Source organism: Notolepis coatsorum, assembly GCF_963971535.1.
Source record: "Notolepis coatsorum genome assembly, chromosome: 3".
NCBI classification, from domain to species: domain Eukaryota; kingdom Metazoa; phylum Chordata; class Actinopteri; order Aulopiformes; family Paralepididae; genus Notolepis; species Notolepis coatsorum.
The window spans coordinates 15,645,416-15,663,359 of record NC_140167.1 but is presented as its reverse complement, the minus strand read 5'-3'; the positions used below and the strand labels follow the sequence as shown (position 1 = coordinate 15,663,359).

The 17,944-nt window shown below is 43.6% G+C and overlaps 1 protein-coding gene across 2 annotated transcripts; it reads right to left on the bottom strand.

Annotated features, from left to right (window-relative positions):
* Positions 1 to 3,060: 3,060 nt before the first annotated feature.
* On the bottom strand, positions 3,061 to 13,389 carry cdc25b (cell division cycle 25B). Of its 2 annotated transcripts, XM_084309885.1 has the most exons (15): positions 12,885 to 13,389; positions 12,600 to 12,688; positions 12,314 to 12,365; positions 10,880 to 10,909; positions 10,654 to 10,690; positions 10,257 to 10,385; positions 9,871 to 9,990; positions 9,285 to 9,416; positions 8,542 to 8,619; positions 8,187 to 8,369; positions 6,200 to 6,292; positions 5,973 to 6,035; positions 5,754 to 5,852; positions 5,044 to 5,289; positions 3,061 to 4,700 (listed from the first exon to the last, which is right to left on the bottom strand). In XM_084309885.1, exons 1-15 carry the CDS (start codon positions 13,094 to 13,096, stop codon positions 4,560 to 4,562), a joined length of 1,704 nt encoding a protein of 567 aa, XP_084166011.1. In that variant the 5' UTR covers positions 13,097 to 13,389; the 3' UTR covers positions 3,061 to 4,559. The 2 variants fall into 2 exon arrangements, with proteins under 2 accessions (XP_084166011.1, XP_084166012.1); XM_084309886.1 differs by lacking the exon at positions 9,871 to 9,990.
* Between the last annotated feature and the right edge of the window lie 4,555 nt (positions 13,390 to 17,944).

Sequence of the window (17,944 nt, the reverse complement as noted above, 5' to 3'; positions counted from 1 at the left end):
CTTAAGTGAAAGTATGGGTACCGTCTCAAAAAGTAAAAAAGTTTCTACTTTTAAATGTACTTAAGTATTAAAAAGTAAAAGTAAAAACTTTTTTTCTGACTGTCTATTCTTCTGATAGCAGGTGTTTAATCAAAGATCCCCGCTTTCTAGTCCTGCACAAGGACCAATCAGCATGGGTATGGGCGGGTTAATTTTCCATTGATTGTAGGTCTGCATTTTAAATGTAAGGAGTAAAAAGTATGTTTTTTTTCTCTAATGTAATTGAGTAAAAGTACAAGTATACAAACTTAATAATACTCGAGTAAAGTACAAATCCCCAAAAACAGTACTTAAGTATTGTAACAAAGTACAATTACTCAAGTACTTTACACCCCTGGTCACTGTGCACAAGATCAGACCAAACAGAAGGAAGCCATGGAGACCAGGAGCAAGTATCCACCCCATCCTACCCCCCCACCCCATCCTACCCCCCAGGTACACAACAGCACAGTTAGGGTCTACATCCCAACCTTCCCCTCAGGCTAAGGGCTAGTTCTCATCCCACCCACTTTCCTCTGGTGGCTCTTCTTTCGTTTTAAAAACATTTACTCCTCAGTTGTTCGGCTGATTCTGCATGAAAATAAGTGTTTCCAGATGATTGGTTATGATTGCAGTCTTTCCACCGCTTAAATCCCCAAATGTACAATAATACTCTTACCGTGTGTATATATATATATCCACATCTATCTGTACATACGAGCATATAATCCTTTTTACATATCTTACTGTTACGCTGCTGGCCGGTATGACTTACTACCATAGTGTCTTCATAACTGTATCACTGTACATATTAATACAACTCTGTACATACATCGCACTACTCAGTATAACAAATTTATATAGTTTATACCCAGTTTAATCACCTGTACATTACTATTGCACTACTGTTTCATTTGCACTCTGGATGCCAAACTTCTTTCGTTGTACTACTTGTGCTGTATAATGACAATACATTTGAATCTAATATCAAAATCTGGCCAAAAGTTGTCCCACTTCAACTTTGCAAACGATTGAATTTTACATCAAAATAGAGCCCGGGTAATGGGGCCGGTACCAGAAGAGGAGAGATGATTCCTCTATACACTTGCGCGACTGCAAGTGGTCACTTAAAAAAATAGAAAGTCACTTTAAAGGAAGGAGGTACTAATAGTATAGTTTAGATACATTAAGAGTTAAAATTGTAAATTGTATGGTAGTGTGTATAGGAACGTTTCTCAGGAGTGTCTTTCTTTTTTTTAACATGCATATCTTGAGTTTATTTTTCTATGTTTATTTTTTCTATGCCTATTTTATTATTGTATTTTGCACAATCAATGCGGGCATGACCACCCGCATTTCACTGTATGCATGTGACAAATAAACCTCTCAATTCTAAAACTTGGCCTCTCTCGTGTAAGTAAACCCAAACCATGCATGACACGGTACACGAGAGAGCCACGTTTTTAGTTAATCCGACGCACTCAGAATATACAGATGAATCTACACAAGTTTAGATTAATCCATTCTAAATCCCAGAGATCATGACTCTTAAGGAAACCGCATTTGTGTAACATTTAGTCACCCTATGACTACTAGTAAAACCAGTTTCCACAGTAGTGGAGTATTAATTACACCGCCATTTTCCCGGGACGTTTGGCCTTTGTAACAGATAGTTTAGCATGCAAGACACCTAATGATACCTTTCAACTAGAAACTGTTGCCTGTAAGCTTGCATTTAGGCCTCGGAGGAAGGCAAAAAAAGAACCCACCTACCCCCGCTCTACAGCCACTGGGCCTAACAAAAATAATGGTTGGTTTCAGGTTGCCGACCGACCCTGCCGATTTAGGTGCGACCCAATATATTTTATGAGTTTTAAAAAAAAATTATATATTAAAAAAAAAAAAAAATGTTTTTTTTTTTTTTTTTAGAATAAAGTTTCATAGAAATCTTAGTCAAACATTTAGTATTATGGATATTAAACATGCTGGCAGAGTACATGCATCCATGTTGTTGTGAACATTTTAACCCTTTCACTGCCACACGACAGCCGGTTAACCCTTTCACTGTGACAATACAGAAGGTTAGCCCTTTACTATCACACAACCGACGGCGATGCTCCATCATTAGCATCATTAGCTCCGCATCCGCGGAGCTAATGATGCTAATGATGGAGCATCGCCGTCGGTTGTGTGATAGTAAAGGGCTAACCTTCTGTCGTGTGGCAGTGAAAGGGTTAATTAAATAAAGAAATTCCCTATCCATAGTCGCCGTGGGAAAGAATAAAAAAAAAAAAAAAAAAAAAAATTCCCTACCTACCCATGGCCAAACTGACAACCAACCTGAAACCAACCATTATTTTTGTTAGGCCCCACCTACCCCCGCTCTACAGCCACTAGCCTTAGCCTAGAGGAAACCTCTGCATGATTTGAATGTTCTGGGCAGGCTGCCAGAGGGGCGGGACTTTTGAAAAAACTTTTAGCACTCAGGATCCCTCACGTTTCCAGAGCATGTGGGACCTTTTTCCCCTCCCCGGCTACCAGCACGCACACGTTGACCAACTCCGAGACACGTGAGGAGGGTAAACTTGACGGTCTCACGCTCCCCCCCAGCCCCCACCCCCCCCACAAGGCCGCTCCCTCTGTGGAAAGGAATGCAGTGGGCTGTGTAGACGCATGCGTGCGAGGAGCTGGGAACGGCAAGGTCGGGCTGCAGCGGGAGGATTTGAAAAACACTAGCAGCACTGTGTGCGATTTTAAAGGGGCAGTCAGATGGTCTCGTTTACCGTGTGGACATGTTTTAGGCCCATTTATCACGAGGATAAATCCACAGGGCATAACCCTCTCACTGCCACACGACAGAAGGTTAACCCTTTTACTATCACACAACCGGGGTAACCGGCTGTTGTGTGGCAGTGAAAGGGTTAACCTTCTGTGAATCGTCACAGTGAAAGGGTTAACCGTTTTGGTAGTGCGGCAGTGAAAGTGTTAAAGAACACAGTTGAGAACTTTACTACTCAAGAAAAGTTAGAACAAGGGTTGAAATGCACATGAGATCTTTATTATTTCACAAACTCCCCCATGAGCCAGTACCAAAATTCATACCACCGCACATCAGACACAACGTGGCTCTGCACAGAAGGAAGTCATTTCTCCCTTTAAAATAATTAGGTGATTCAAAAGCGTAACCAGGGGCGTTTTTACAAGCAAATTCCTCACAGCTTGCTGACCTGCAGCATTTGAAAATCTCTGCAAAGTTAACAGGAAGTGTCCGCTTTTGTTTCGGTCGAGGCTTAAAAAAAACAAAGCCTATTTTAACTGACCGGGTTCTAGTCTCTAAAGAAAACAAAGGCCTGTATCAAAACCAACACGTTTAAAAAACCAAATGAACGATGGCACATAATACAGGCAGTGGTGAGAGAGTGAAATGCTTTCAAAAAAAAAAAACTCAACTTTTAAAACACGGGGTTAACAACACGATCAACACAAGAACCCAATATAAAAAAGTAGAAAACAAAACGGCATTAGGGATTTAAATTAAGCGCTTAAATTAAAAAAAAAAGGGTGAACATGACATACAAAAAACAGTATCCAGTGAGGACTTCAGACTCAGCAGTGGTGGTGATTGGGCTCGCCTTGCTGCAATCTGGCAATGACTCCAGTTATATAGACAAAGTCAAAACAGACTGTAGGTCCAAGTGGTTTTAAAAAAAATCTTCACATCTCAGTTCACAGAGTACACAGCCAGCAGTAGGCAACTTCGGAGAACAAGCGTAGTAGTAACAAACGAGTTTACCTGTCTGGCAGAAATAGGGCAAGAGAGTTTAGCTGCCAGGCGGAAATAGGGCAAGCTCTTGAGTCACCTTTGAAGCCCATTCACGCGTAACACAGGCCTCGCACAGAACCACCTTCAACAACCATTCAAAGAATGTGACCTAGCTACGCCTCTTGGGAGCGTTTGTTGGATTCAGCCCGACTTTAACGACCAATGAGATCATTTTTGACCCGTCAAGCGGTGTTCCTTGGGAATAATTTCTTTTAATTAATTTTAATTTAGTTAATTTATTTATTAGGCTTAAAGCCACGGGTGCCTCTGGGAGTCTGGAGAAGCCTCGTGTGCATGGGCTTCCAGCTGGGCACGTATTATACTCACTGTTGCCAATTTCTCAGAAGTTGCCCACGGCAGCTTTAAAATGGCAGGGTTCACGACACAGGGTAAAACACAATTTTTTGCATCAAGCACAGGTTAAGGTTCAGCTCTCCACATACCGTTGCCCTCAATTATTTTTGCATAAATATCTTCCTTTGGGCTCAGAGCATGGCAGTCGAGACATCTGGAGGGGGAAACTTGGTAAGACTTATGTGAAACTTATTCTCGGCGCATCCAGAAGAAGACACGTCCTCCGGACGGCAGGGGGGGGGGGGGGGGGGGGTGAGTGGTGGGAGACAAAGCCTCGGGGGTCCTGAGGCAGCTGTACTACCGGTAGGTCTCTTAGGGGGGGGGGTGGCAGTGTGAGGTGTAAGAGGCAGTGGCGGGCAGTCTTTTAAAGCTTCTTTAGGCGACTGTAGAGGTCTCTCTTGCTGCGCTCCCCGGCCCACGTGCGACTCCTGAGGCGGAACTTCCTCAGGTCCTCCTTGTAGTCCTCGTGGTGCATGGGTCTGTAGTCCTGGGGTTCACACTGCGACTGCACCGGGGAGGGAGGGGCGAGAAAAGAGTCAGGCGGACATCCAAATATAAGCACATGTCATCTGCAAACTATGCAACATAACAAGTTAGCTAGCCGGGGTATCTGCTGGTTTCAACACGAAAAAAAATACCACCTCAGAGAAAAAATGCATACCAAATTCATGACCATACTAGCAAAAACAAAAAATACAACATTGCAACACTGAACTAGCGGCTGGACTTTTGCGGCAATTTTTATTCCTGCACGTTCCATACAAGCCGTCGCCCCAGATGCACCAAGCTCCCGGTAGATTTGAGCGGATCGTGAAAAGAGGGAGGGGGCCTTTTTAAGTTCTCCTTACCTTGAAATAGGGAAAGAATTCTTTGTATCCGCCCTTGAGGATGTAGAGCTCGGGGTAGTGGAGTCTGGGGTAGTCGTTCATGGAGCGGTCTTTCTCCCGGACGAAGCGACACATGCGGGGGCCGCGCTCCGAGGAGAACTCGCAGTGGAAGACGATGAGGACACGCTTGTCCGGGCAGGAGGGAACGATGGGGGTCGTGAGGAGGTAGTCCTCAACTTGGTCCTCCTGGTGCAGGTTCAGAGCTCCCTGATGGAGGAAAAGACACCATTAAACACAATACACAGCCACTCCCTTTTCCTTCTTCAGTGGACCGTGTAAAGATTATTTTAGCTAAATGTTATTTCTAACACACATCCCACCCTGCAGTTGGCTAGAGTTTACTTTGCAGTTTCTACTGAACACTACAGACACTCGGTTGGATCAAATTACATATTTGACAACAGTGGCAGGTCCCCTGAAACTAGCGCCAGCCAAGCCTCAATATAATATATTATTTTTTATAAAAATCTGGTGATCGGTAAGGTAACCAGCCACAGGGTCCGTTTTGTACATGTTAAGCATTCCTCTACGATAGAATAAACAGACCAAGAAGAGCCATTACCCCACTTAAAATAAAAGAATTAAGTCTTGTTTCAAAAGAGCTCCCAGGAGTGAACATGGGTACTCACTAGTGGAACACTCATAAGTTAAATCACTAGTGGACCACTCACCTTTATGTGTCCTCCGTCAAACTCGTAGGGGTATCGACTGTCCACGATGATGATCTTGTCCACCATCTGGTTGAACTGGCCGTTGAGAGCAGCCACCATCTGAGGGTCAAGTACAGCACATGTCAGATTTCTAATTCTCTGAGCGGCCACAACAATCAATGAGCAGAAGGCTTTGCTGAGTTATTAAATGAACGGTAACGTTGGCAGGATAAGACTCACTATCTCAGGCGTGATGTACTTGAGGTCCTGATGTTTGTCCTCCACGGTGGGAAGCACAAAAGGCTGAAGCAAAAAGAGGAACAAATTAGATTTACAGTCCCAATTTATGTCATCTAATTGGGATAGATCAGCATACGAGATTCTATTAAATTTAAAACAATTAAAAGTTGGACGGAGTCATTTTCTGTAATTAATGTAGACATGATGAGCAACAAGTTGGACCGTACCTTGGTGAAATCTCCTATCAGCTCCATGGCGCTGTCTTCCCTGTCCAGGATCTTCTCAATCTCCTTCTGACAGAAGGACTTGGACCTCTGGATCTGAGGGAGTAAATACAAAGTTTAAGTTAGCGGATTAAAAGGGGGAACTACTCTATTTTAAGCATTCACGTGCCACTTCTCTGGTCCAAGACAAATATTAAGTAAAAATTAGCAACTCTAAAAAAAAGATTCGCTAAAAACCAGATCGCATCAAGTATATATTCTGGAGTTGTTCCATAGACAAATGGTAAGGATGACTGACATTTTCAGTACTGAAAACGTCACCATAAAATTAAGCTCATGTTATTACATGGCGTTTTCACAATCGCCGAAATGCTTGCTTGCGATTGTCAATAGCGCGTCAGAGGTCCGTTATCACACGTTATTACATGGCGTTTTCACATTAGTTGAAATGCTTGCTTGTGATTGGTCAATAGCCCCCCGACAGCGGTCATTATTACACAATAATGACCGATGTGCGCAGCTGTTCGCAATCAAGCCCACATCAGTGCAGCAAATCAGACACACCTGCCGCGGCTGCACCGACAGCGGAGTGTGTGTGACGATTACAGCGGAGCCAGAACAGAGGCTGCCCGCGATAATAATAATTACTTTATTTGGGCTGACAGAGCCACAGAACTGCGATTTGTCAAATGAATTAGGTATATTATTAGTAAGTTAGCCATGTAATAAGCGGGATAATGTATAGCTTTACTCGGTCATCATCGCAAAATAATTGACCTTCACTGACGTTTAAAACACCTCGCCGAGGCGGCTCTGTATTTTAAACTACGTGTCGGTCAATTCTTTTGCGACAATGACCTCGTAGCTATACATTATCCCTTACATAACGGACCTCTGCGCGCAGCTGTTCGCAATCAAGCCCACTACAACACTGTATCAGTGCTGCTCAGCATATGCACAGCTGCACTCAATCAGTGCAATCAGACCACAGACCTGCCGACTGCCGATAATAATAATCACTTTATTTGGGCTGACAGAGCCACAGAACAACTGCGTTTGCATTTGATCTCGTCTTGTCGATGGTGTACAATGAATTAGGTATATTTGTTATATATATATAAAATATATATATATATATATATAAGTTAGCCATGTAATAAGCGGGATAATGTATAGCTATACTCGATCATTGTCGCAAAATAATTGACCTTCACTGACGTTTAAAACACCTCGGCGCTGCGCCTCGGTATTTTAAACTCCATGTGTCGGTCAATTATTTTGCGACAATGACCTCATAGCTATACATTATCCCAAGGGGATCAATAAAGAAATATCTTATCCATCTTATCTTATCTTATCTTATCTTACTTGGTGGCTCGACAAAGTAAAGTCTCCCATTCATTGTCATGAAGCAACATTACAAGTTCTATTCTTACTCTGGTTTTGGGAGAGTGGCTCCATGTTCACAAATATCGATGTTTCCTAGGCCATGGAAATAACATATTGCAAGTCTTAAAATGTGGCTGGTATAGTACCCCTTTAATGATACAGAAAGACAGGAAGAGACAGCAGATGTAGCGGAACACAAAAACAGGAAACTACAGACCAGAAACTGAGTCACACTAAGCTATAATATGCAGCCGAAAATGCATTAAATTTTACATGAAGCAGCTATGTGCTGAGCTTTTAACAGTCGTTTCAGTTACAGGCCTTCCTGGGTGCTAGTCCTAGTATTTTACAACCACAGCAATCATGGTTTAAAGCAGGGCATAGTACAGTTATAGCAGCAACACTTAAAAAAGAAGTGAACCATCTTGATAATAGTCTGTGCTGCACAGTTTATCGATTTTTCAAACGCATTCGAGCCATTTTAATAAATAAGCCATGTTCCATAAGATTGGAGCCTAAAAAAAACAAAAAAAAAAAGACAAAGAGCGAATGCTAGTTAACCAATCTCCCGTGAGTCTGGGAGCCGGGCACCTGTACTGACCGAGCGTGGCGACATGGTGTCCTGCTCCACTTGTGTTCCCGCCAGGCTGCGTCGTCTCTTCACCCTCATGGGCGTGACCTCGTCCCTGGGGCAGTCGGGACGCTTCATCGCGCCCCGGACCATCGAACAGGGCGTGGAGGGGGAGCGGAACAGCCCCCGCGGCCGACAGTGAATGGGGGAGGGCTGTCGGAAGGAAAGGATCAGTTTAGTCGGATTGCATCGAGGCCTGAAAATGGATTGATGTGCCGAGAGCTTCCTTTGAGTACTTTAATAGGCAGCTCAAACACACGGTCTAAAGCTACAGCAGTCAAAGTATCTGTACGATAACGAAGAGGTTCGCCGTGCCGAGCCTTACCGAGTCGTCTTCCGCGTGGTCGGTCACCAGCGGGGCGGTGAGCAAGCTGGCCATCCCCATGGGCATGTCGGAGTCGTCCTGTAAGAGAGGCGATGGGAGGTTAGTCGGGCAACACGTACATTTTCGCGGCGAGAAGGAAGGACTATAGCGTGTACCGGGTCTCATCCGAAAATGTACTGTTGAATAATGAATAGCGAGAATACTAAGTGGTTTCGGAGCCAGAGTTTCATTTCTGTACACTCGTTTCCCACAGATTTATTTGTGGCTGGTTGCCCACTGTAATATCAAGACGGGAAAAGTTCAAATAGATTTCCTAAACTAAAAGAGAACATATGTAATCTAATCTCTTCTGCTGACCTTTTGCTTGATAACCCCATTACCAGAACAGACTGAAAGTCGTATTAGATCAATATACATTTTTATTGCAGAATTTTTCCATAGGAGACATCATTTTGCAATCGAAAAAAAAGGTAATAAAGCAAAATATGGGGACAGTACAATATTGCGACTCTATGGTATGGTGATAATATTGTATTGTGGGGCCTCTGGTGATTCCCACCCCTACTAGTGACGCGCCGATACATCAGCATTGGTCCAATTGCACTTTACAGCAGACACTTGGGTCAGCTGTATAATTGGAGTTTTTGTGGCCCTTTGTACAGGCAGTTTAATGCATGGGACATTAATTCACCAATGTAGTGGCTTGAACCACTACAGATGAACCGGGAGCCTGCGAGACTCACCTCGGTATTGTCGTCCAACGCGTCCAGGAAGCCGTCGTCATCGTCGTTCGGGGAGCAGGTGAGGGACGAGGGCCTCAGGAACATGGGACTCAGGTCGTCAGAGTCCAGCCGTAGGGAGGGGGGTGGAGAGAGCTAAGGGAAGAGGGGGGGGGGGTTAGAATTTACCCGACAATGGATCTGTGAATTAGCACAGCAGGAAACAATGACTGCTATTGCACTCTTAAAAAAACTAAACTGACAAAACGCCAACGAGTCTACAAATATTTACACAGATGCCGAGGAACATCCTTTGTCTTCCTCTTTTCAATTAATTATTTCAAACGCATTAGCGTTTGTCCACCCTTTCAGAGCACCTTGGCCCTCGTTTGCAGTCTGTTGTGGAACCGGGTTAGTTCTATGCAAAACTATACTATATTATGTCCTGCCACTATAAATCACATGTAGCTTTAGAGGCCAGGGTTAAGGGGTACAATTCCCACACAAAAAAAAAATGTAGGCACTCCGTAGTAATGTATAGCAATTTGGATGGAGTAAAGACAAAATGGTACGAGACTGGCCGGTGGAAAAACAAACAGCCCACACGTACCATGAGGGCCGGTGCAGAGTTGGGGCGCCGGGCGAAGGCCTCCTTGACCTGTCCGTGGTTGAAGGAACGCATGCGGAAACGAGACACGGGCATGGTCGGTTTCTTGAACTCAAAGCCCTCCTGCAGGTGAGAAACAACCAAACTGAGGTTAAAGGTTGGCGTAAAGCACTACCACCATTTACCTGGAGGGCATGCACCGGGTGTAAAAATGGCTGTGTTTACAAAGCGCTGTCTAGTACCGCGCACTACTGTTGACACCTTTTTTTTTTAATATACCCATTTTTACTCAAAAAACCCTTTTTGCACCCCCACTGTCGACACGGAGAGGTTGAGCGCGTCGGAATGTATTTGATCCATTACTACAACAGAGCCACAACAATGCTGACCTCGGGCATGTTCTCTTTGTTGCCATGTCTGGAGATGGCTCCCTGCGAAGGCCGTCTGCCAAATATGCCGTAGCGATGAGGGTCCGGGTCCTTCCCCTTCAGAGCTGGACTGAAGCCCAGGAGCTGGAGCTGAAAAGAGAACACAAGGGCTGCTCAGAGGAGGCTGGTTCACACTGCAGGTTTACAACCAATTCAGCATCCAATTAGTCATTCAAGACATGCCGCCGCCCCCCCCCCCCCCCCCCCCCCATTATCAGGGTGCTAAAGAGAAACTCTGTGACACGGTCCCAAACGGGGCAACATCTGGTAGTATTGTGAACATCGGATATGTCGTTTAATTACACCCGCTGTAAGAAATAATTAACTTGCTATAATGCAGCGATGTCTGTGAACTCACCGGAAGAGAGTTTCTTCTCCGGATGGGCATCTTACTCCTACAAGTCGGAGAGAGGAGGGGAAGATACCAGTCAGCAAAAGATCAATACGTGAGAGTCTCATTTACTTTTGAGTAAATTACTCTATAGACGGCAATGTAATTTCAATAAAGAAAGGTGCCAACTGATAACAAAATCAACAAGCCAGTTAATGATTATATTGGAGCGCAATATGGAATAGCAACTCACTCGTTGACTGGGATGTGGGCCTTTTCGAAACTGCAATAAGAGAACCAAAAAAGAGAAGTCATTAGTGACATGGTTAAAAAGGACAGGGGAAGAAAAAGGGGTTGAAATGCAGCCAAAGATTTCAAGTACATACAAGTAACCACAGCAAACAGTCTTTTCAATAAAGCCTGTTGGCCAAGGAGGCTGGAAGGCAGCCACAGCTCGTCGGTCCCGAGCCGACGTGCCACACAAAGCATAAAACGACAGAGACAAAGGACCCGGGTCTATTGGAAGGGCAATGGGAACTGTTGGCTGAGGGGAAGAGGGGGTGAACAAAAAAACCCAAGAGGTGGTCTGCACTGCAGCAATATCCACCTGTATGCTAAACTGGTGAAGGGCTCAGCATAACGTATGGGGGGCAGGAGGTGGGGGGGGGTACAGAGATCAGCTAATCTGCCATATGCCTGCTGGAACCAACGTTGCCATCCCCTATTCTGCAAGAGCCCTTTGTTTGTCGAGGGGAGTGTGTCTCAATTCAATGGAGACTGGAGAAGGGGGAGGCTTTTGCTTTAGTACAGCAAAGGGGGGCGCCCCCATTATATAGCTCGCGATATAGAATTCCAGTCTGCTCCTCCACCCCCACTGCCCTCCCATTGAAATAACAGGGCATAGAGGAGTGTGCCAGGGGGGTAACTACCCCCGGGCCCCCCCCCCCCCCCCACACACTAAAAACTCCATAGCAACCCAACAGCTGTAAGGAGGTGAATGGGGTCTTCCGAGGACCAAATGCGGCAGCAAAGGAACCTCGGGTCATCAGGCGTTGGCAGATGTCTGGGTTGTAGATTAGGCTCAGTGAGCCTCAGCCTAGATGGGCAGAGGCCACCCAAGATAAGGCTGCCCTAGATATTATACAAACAAGACTAGGGCAAGATAAAGTGACAATGTGAAACACAATCCCAAGTTTCACTTTTGACTACCATTTAGGACCTAGCAAAACCGAAACAAGTCATCATGCAGATAGCTGAGGGAATTAAATTGCTTGGAGCTACTATCCAAGGGTGAAACACAAAATAATATAAACTAATCAAACAGCCGATGGAATTATGCCATTCTGCAAAAGATCAGCATGACTATATGATATCCAAAAAACAAGCACAAATTCACAATAGCTGCGACTGCCATTTGTTGTGGACCGACCAACGGACATATAGGGATGCTGGTCTCGGCTAATGAAGAAAGTTAAGCTTATGCAGCTCAACGGCTAATCTGCTTAATAAAAATGAAGGAAGCACTCAGCTTAAAGCCCAACGGCAGAACCACCACAGTAATAATCCCATAATAACCCAGTTGATGAGAATAGAGTTTGGCTTGACTGGACCCAAGCGGAGGGGGGGGGGGGCAGTAAGGAAGCAGATTGAGACAAGGAGACAAGGAAGACAAGACAGGGGAACTTACGTCTCATCCATGTCCATGGGATCCATATAACCGGGGGAATCCATGCCAAGGCCTGAATGAAGAGATCATCATTAACACACAGATCAATATTACTCGTAGCTGATGGGTTGACAGTAGCAGAAACACACATGGCACCACACAACCATTACATACAGAAAGTGGAGAAACTAAGAAATCAAATCTTGGGATGGCAAACCTCCCAAGTAGAGCAAAACATACAATTTCTTGTGACATCAATTCGCAGACAATAGACCATTCATTCTCCATTTGTGACTGCTATGCTTACCAGCGTCAGATGAAGCGTCTGATGCAAAGGAGGGAATCTTTAGCAGGGCGGGCATGCGTCTTTTCCTTGTGGGTGTTATATCACATTGCCTATAATAAAATAAAAGACACAAAAACATGAGCAAACATAATAATAATTGCATCCCATCATCAAGTTGCACAAGAAGAACTGGTCAGAGTTTGGTTGATGTCAGTCCAATTGAGAATCAGCAGACGAGCTAAACAGATACATGTAGCATAGCATAGCTAGCAGAGATAAAAAATACAAAACAAGACGAATCCTTACCCTCCGAGAACAGCCAGGTTGTCCATGTTCAGGGCCAGGTTGGTGACGGGAGACAGCAGGACGGGGCGCTCGGGGGAGAACAGGGTCTTGCAGTGAGAGTTCTTTGTGTCCAGGCCGGGCAGCGAGAACGAGGAGGGGGTGATCGCATCGGGCCTACCGAAAAACCCTCTGCCGACAGGACTGGTGTGGATAAAAGCGTGTTCCATTTCCATGTTTACAACCAAAAAATGTAGTCGTTTAAATCCTGCAGATTGTTATTGTTGCGTAGCGACGGGATGCACTTCTTTGAAGTCGGCGCGGGATGTGCAAATTCAGTTCGTGGTTCCAAACTTCAAGCGTAAACACACAGGATGCTATGCTAACCAGTGAACTGCTAAGCTAGAAAAATAAATACAATCCGATTATACTGAATTTCTGCGTGCACTACAAATCTATATTCAGTCTTGCCCAAGTTCTTCATGTATTCTGTCAGAGAGCTGTGAAACAACAGCGTAGTGTCTCTCTGACAGCTCCTCGGTTCTGGGAGGAGAGTCAGGCAGCGGGTTGTATTTATGTTCAAAGCAGGAGCCCGGGAGCGGCAATCTGTGGGCCAATGGGCGCCGTTGTTACATCTAGCATTATCTAGCCGTCCAATCAGAGTGCCCTGTCTTTCTTCTCTCTAGTTCTCGCACCGGATATGACGCACCGGATAAGGAAGGACAATGCGATGATACGATTTTCAACTTTTCTCCCCAGTCTTTGTTCTCTGTTTTTTTTTTAATAACAATAATATCCAGGTTAGGTTAGGTTTACTTTATTTGATCAAGGGGGGACAGCGTACATTAATAAAACATTTTACAGATGTAAATGCACCAATTTTTTTTGCCAAAAAAGGCTCATTTCCATTGGCAGTCCCCCTGCCAGAAGGTACAGGCAAAAATCCTGTGTGAAAAAGGGTTAGCATTAAAAACTGAATAAAATCAAGATAAATAACATTAGAATAAAAACACAACAAAAGCACATAGACATACGATAGGGATACAGGTCACAATACAGTCATGGACACAAGGACAGAGCACATCATGACATATTGAAAGACCCAGATAGACAAACACACCATATCCACACACAGGAGACACTCTATAATTGATTAACTCATCCATGGGAAAGTTTGATATATATCCAGTTCATTTTACAGATGCAGATATATGCACATACAACTTACTTAGCGATACTGTTTCAAATTGCAAAATGTCTTGTACTCTCTCCCATAAAGAAATCATCCCAGGTATATCCAATGATAGCTACACGAAATAAATTCACAGCAATGTTTTTACCACCAGTATCAAACAAGACAAAAACACATACGAATTGTGTAGATAAAAACCATAGTCCTATATTCTCTCACATCCTGCATCTTTGCCAACCCCCACAAAACACAACTGGAATGTCCTTTGTGTGCCATCATGGCAACCAAACTCAATTAGCTCTCCCAAAGAATGGCAGAAGCACAAAAGTTCAGTATTTACCACTGTCGTGGGGTGAAGCAAGGGAAGAACATACTGCTTATCTTTCTATCTATATGTATATATACAGTATATCATCTCTTTCTTAATTTAGCCTGTCCCTTCCTTCTTTTTCTCTCTCCCTCAGTCACAAATAGCGTATAGGGGTCAAGAAGCTCAATCTTACAATGAATGTTCTGAACATTTTGCTGTCTTCTTAAAAAATACAGCCACTCCTAATTATGTTGTTATAATTGGTGGTATGAAGGTGAAAGGGAAATCACCACAGGTATCAAACAGAGGTCCACCTGTCCACTTTATTTTTATTAAGCTTCAAGCTGCTGGTGCCTCTGTGAGTCTGTGGGAAACCTTGGTTGTGCGTGCATGGGCTTGAAAAGTGATGCAGAGCTTGCTCCATTTTTACTGGGCAGGAAAACTCACTCTTGCAAATTTTTCCGATGTTGCCTATTGCAGCTTTAACTGAAGTTGAGATGTTTAAATTATTGAGATAATACGATCGGTGCTGAGAATAGAAATTTAGTTTGACCCAGTAAGGCCTCAAGCATGATGGAACTAGCCATGGCTGGCGACTAACTGTTGTAGCTCCATTGTAGCCTGCAGACTCCATCTTGCCATGTTTGGCAAAATGGCAGTCCTTGTTATTTGGCTTGTAAGGGCCGTTTATAAGCTGTGTGGAACGACAGTCATGTTTGTAAAGTCATGTAACATTTAGGGCTGCCCTCAACTAATGTACTGTCTCAGTCGACTATAGTAGTCATAGTCACTTATCTAAGGTTAGTTGATGTAATCGACTAAACACATCATTGTGTTTCCTACATGTAATCACACGGAAGGACCTCTCACAGCAGATGTGTTTATTATACATTTCAAGAAATAATGTATACAAAACATGGTAGAACAACCTAACAAATGATTAATCAACTAATCTAATCTATAGGAACAGTTTAGGTCTCGGTCACAATGATACTTCTCCATGGAATGACCAACAGAACAATACCGGCCCACAACTCGTTCAGCCAGACCGGTAGCCATTGTGTAATCACGCGAGATTCGTCTGGCTGATGCTGTTCATCTTCCAAAACCAGGGAGTTCCTATACCTGAAATACTGAGGTATAGGGAGCCATGCCTGGGGGTTTGCGAGCGTGGGATTCTCACAGGGTTTCCTCAGGCCATTGTTTGTGTAGTGAATTAGGCAGGGGAGCTGTGCCCGGGGGTTTGCGATGCGTGTGATTCTCAGGTTTCCCTCTGGCCATTGTTTGTCTGATCAATTCGAGGTGCAGAGTAAGGTTTTCTGTGTCCGTAATGTCGATATGCATGACTAGTTGTGGTTACACCTATCGTGTCTTTTACCAGTACACAGGGTATGGTGTGCTTATCCCTTGTACCAAATACAAAGGTGGGTATACATTCATAAAAACCTTGATTAGATGTTAAAGAAAAAGGGGGTGGAGGTTCAACGGTGAATTCCAGCGTCCTGGAATCATCCTACCCTCTCTCAGCCCTGTCTCTTGGTACCTTTCTACCATGAAAGACATGCATACTCCTGCCATTGGAACTGGAGTTGGTTCCATCCTATGAGGCGCCAGACTGTGGCTGCCCACTGCTCCTATAAATAGTGAGGATGGGTTAAAGGAACACGCCAACATTATGGGAAATGCTCCCACTGTATTGTTATTTTTATAATCTGTGTATCACATCGTGCACAGTTGTACAGCCCTGGCCTATTTTAATTAACATTTTATAATTATATTCTATTATATTGGGCTCCTATTTTTATTTAGTTTATATTCCATTTTATTTTATTCCACCTTTCTATTTTTTTTATTCTACCGTAATTGTCTGTCTGTCAATGTCACACCAAAAACGACCAAATTTGATTCCTTGTATGTGGATGGATGGATGGATGGATGGATGGATGGATGGATGGATGGATGGATGGATGGATGGATGGATGGATGGATGGATGGATGGATGGATGGATGGATGACAGGTGACATGAGCACTACAATAATTAAGACATAGTACAATAATTAAAACACAGTAGGAATCAGTATAGGTTACAATACACTAAAATACATTAAAATAAATACATTAAAATACGTTTACAATACATCACAACCCCTCAGTTAAAATGGTTGCACACTTGACCATCTCTCAACCATGATTTTAAGTTCGATTTAAATTAAATTTATCTTTGATACTCCCTGAGCCGTGTTGGCAGACTGTTTCAGGTGTGATAGATAGATATGTTTTTATTTTACAACATATATATACGGCAGCAACATTTCCAGCGCTGTCAACTTCAACACACCATGTTCAACTAATGTGCTAGAAAGGCAGAATTCTGAAGCCTTCACGTCATGTTAATAATTCCTAGAATGTCGAAATAGAGTACTTCAGCCAGACATCCAACAATAGGCAAACCTTTAATTTTTTTTAATATATATATATATATTTAATATTTTAAGAGTAATGGCCAAATGGATTGTCTTTATCGACAGGGGGAAGTGATGCTTGGATGGTGAAAGGCCGCTGTGATATGATCACTGGCCAGTAAAAACAGCTGCATCACAAAATGCTGATGAGGCTTAATGAACTTCCCTGTTGACGGCTATCCCCACCCCACATCTGAAAAGGAGCGAGACAAAAGGGGACCAAAACAGACTCGCCCCGAATACCCTTCCCGACACCCCCCCCCCCCCCCCCCTGTCCCACCAAACTGGCATGCCCCCACTGTAGGTTGCAACAGCCCCTATCGCTCTCACACACAGACACAAATGAGCTAAAACACACACATACAGACACACACAAAGGGGACGGAGCATCGTGAGTTCTCTGAGACCATTGACATTCATCTCACCTACTAGACGTTGAAAAGCCAGGTCAGTGAGTGACCTGTACCAAGACATCAGAGACATAATATACATCCCACAAATTGCAAATACCCAAAGAGACATTGAAAAGAAGGGTATAGCACACCTCCTCAGATAGGACATACTGCATGTATCAAAATTGCCTACTGCTGGGGCCGGTATATGACCATGTATGTTCAATACCGATACCAACGGTATTCATGGTACAGGCAGTGGTGGAAGAATTCCTTTACTTGAGTAAAAGTAGAAACACCCAGATAAATGAGTACTCTGGTAAAAGTAAAAGACCTCCATTAAAATTCTACTTAAGTAAAAGTAGAGAAGTACTTTATTTGCTATTGAATGTACTTAAATATCTAAAGTAAACGTATGCATTCTACATGACGTTTGTGTATTCCAGTGCTTGGGAGCATACAATCCTCGATCCATTGACCTCTATAGGTTAGGTTAAATTGGTATGTGGTCCAGTTATGCTGCTTTAATTAGGTCATCTTGAAGTTGACAGGCTTCAAATGTGAAAGTATATCATCTTCATATATTTCTGCCATGTTTTCTATACAAAATCTTTTTCTTCAAAGTAACTATAGTAACTGATGGCTTCAGATTAAAAAAAACATTTCCTTTGAAATGTAGTGGAGTAAAAGTACACAGTTCCCTTAAATGAGTAGTAAAGTACAATTA

Coding starts and splice junctions, on each gene's coding strand:
- cdc25b (XM_084309885.1), bottom strand. CDS start 13,096: ATGGAAATGGAACACGCTTTTATCCACACCAGTCCTGTCGGCAGAGGG. Junction 9,417..9,870: donor ACTCTGCACCGGCCCTCATG/GTACGTGTGGGC, acceptor CTCTTCCCTTAG/CTCTCTCCACCCCCCTCCCT. Junction 5,853..5,972: donor AGTACATCACGCCTGAGATA/GTGAGTCTTATC, acceptor CTTGACCCTCAG/ATGGTGGCTGCTCTCAACGG.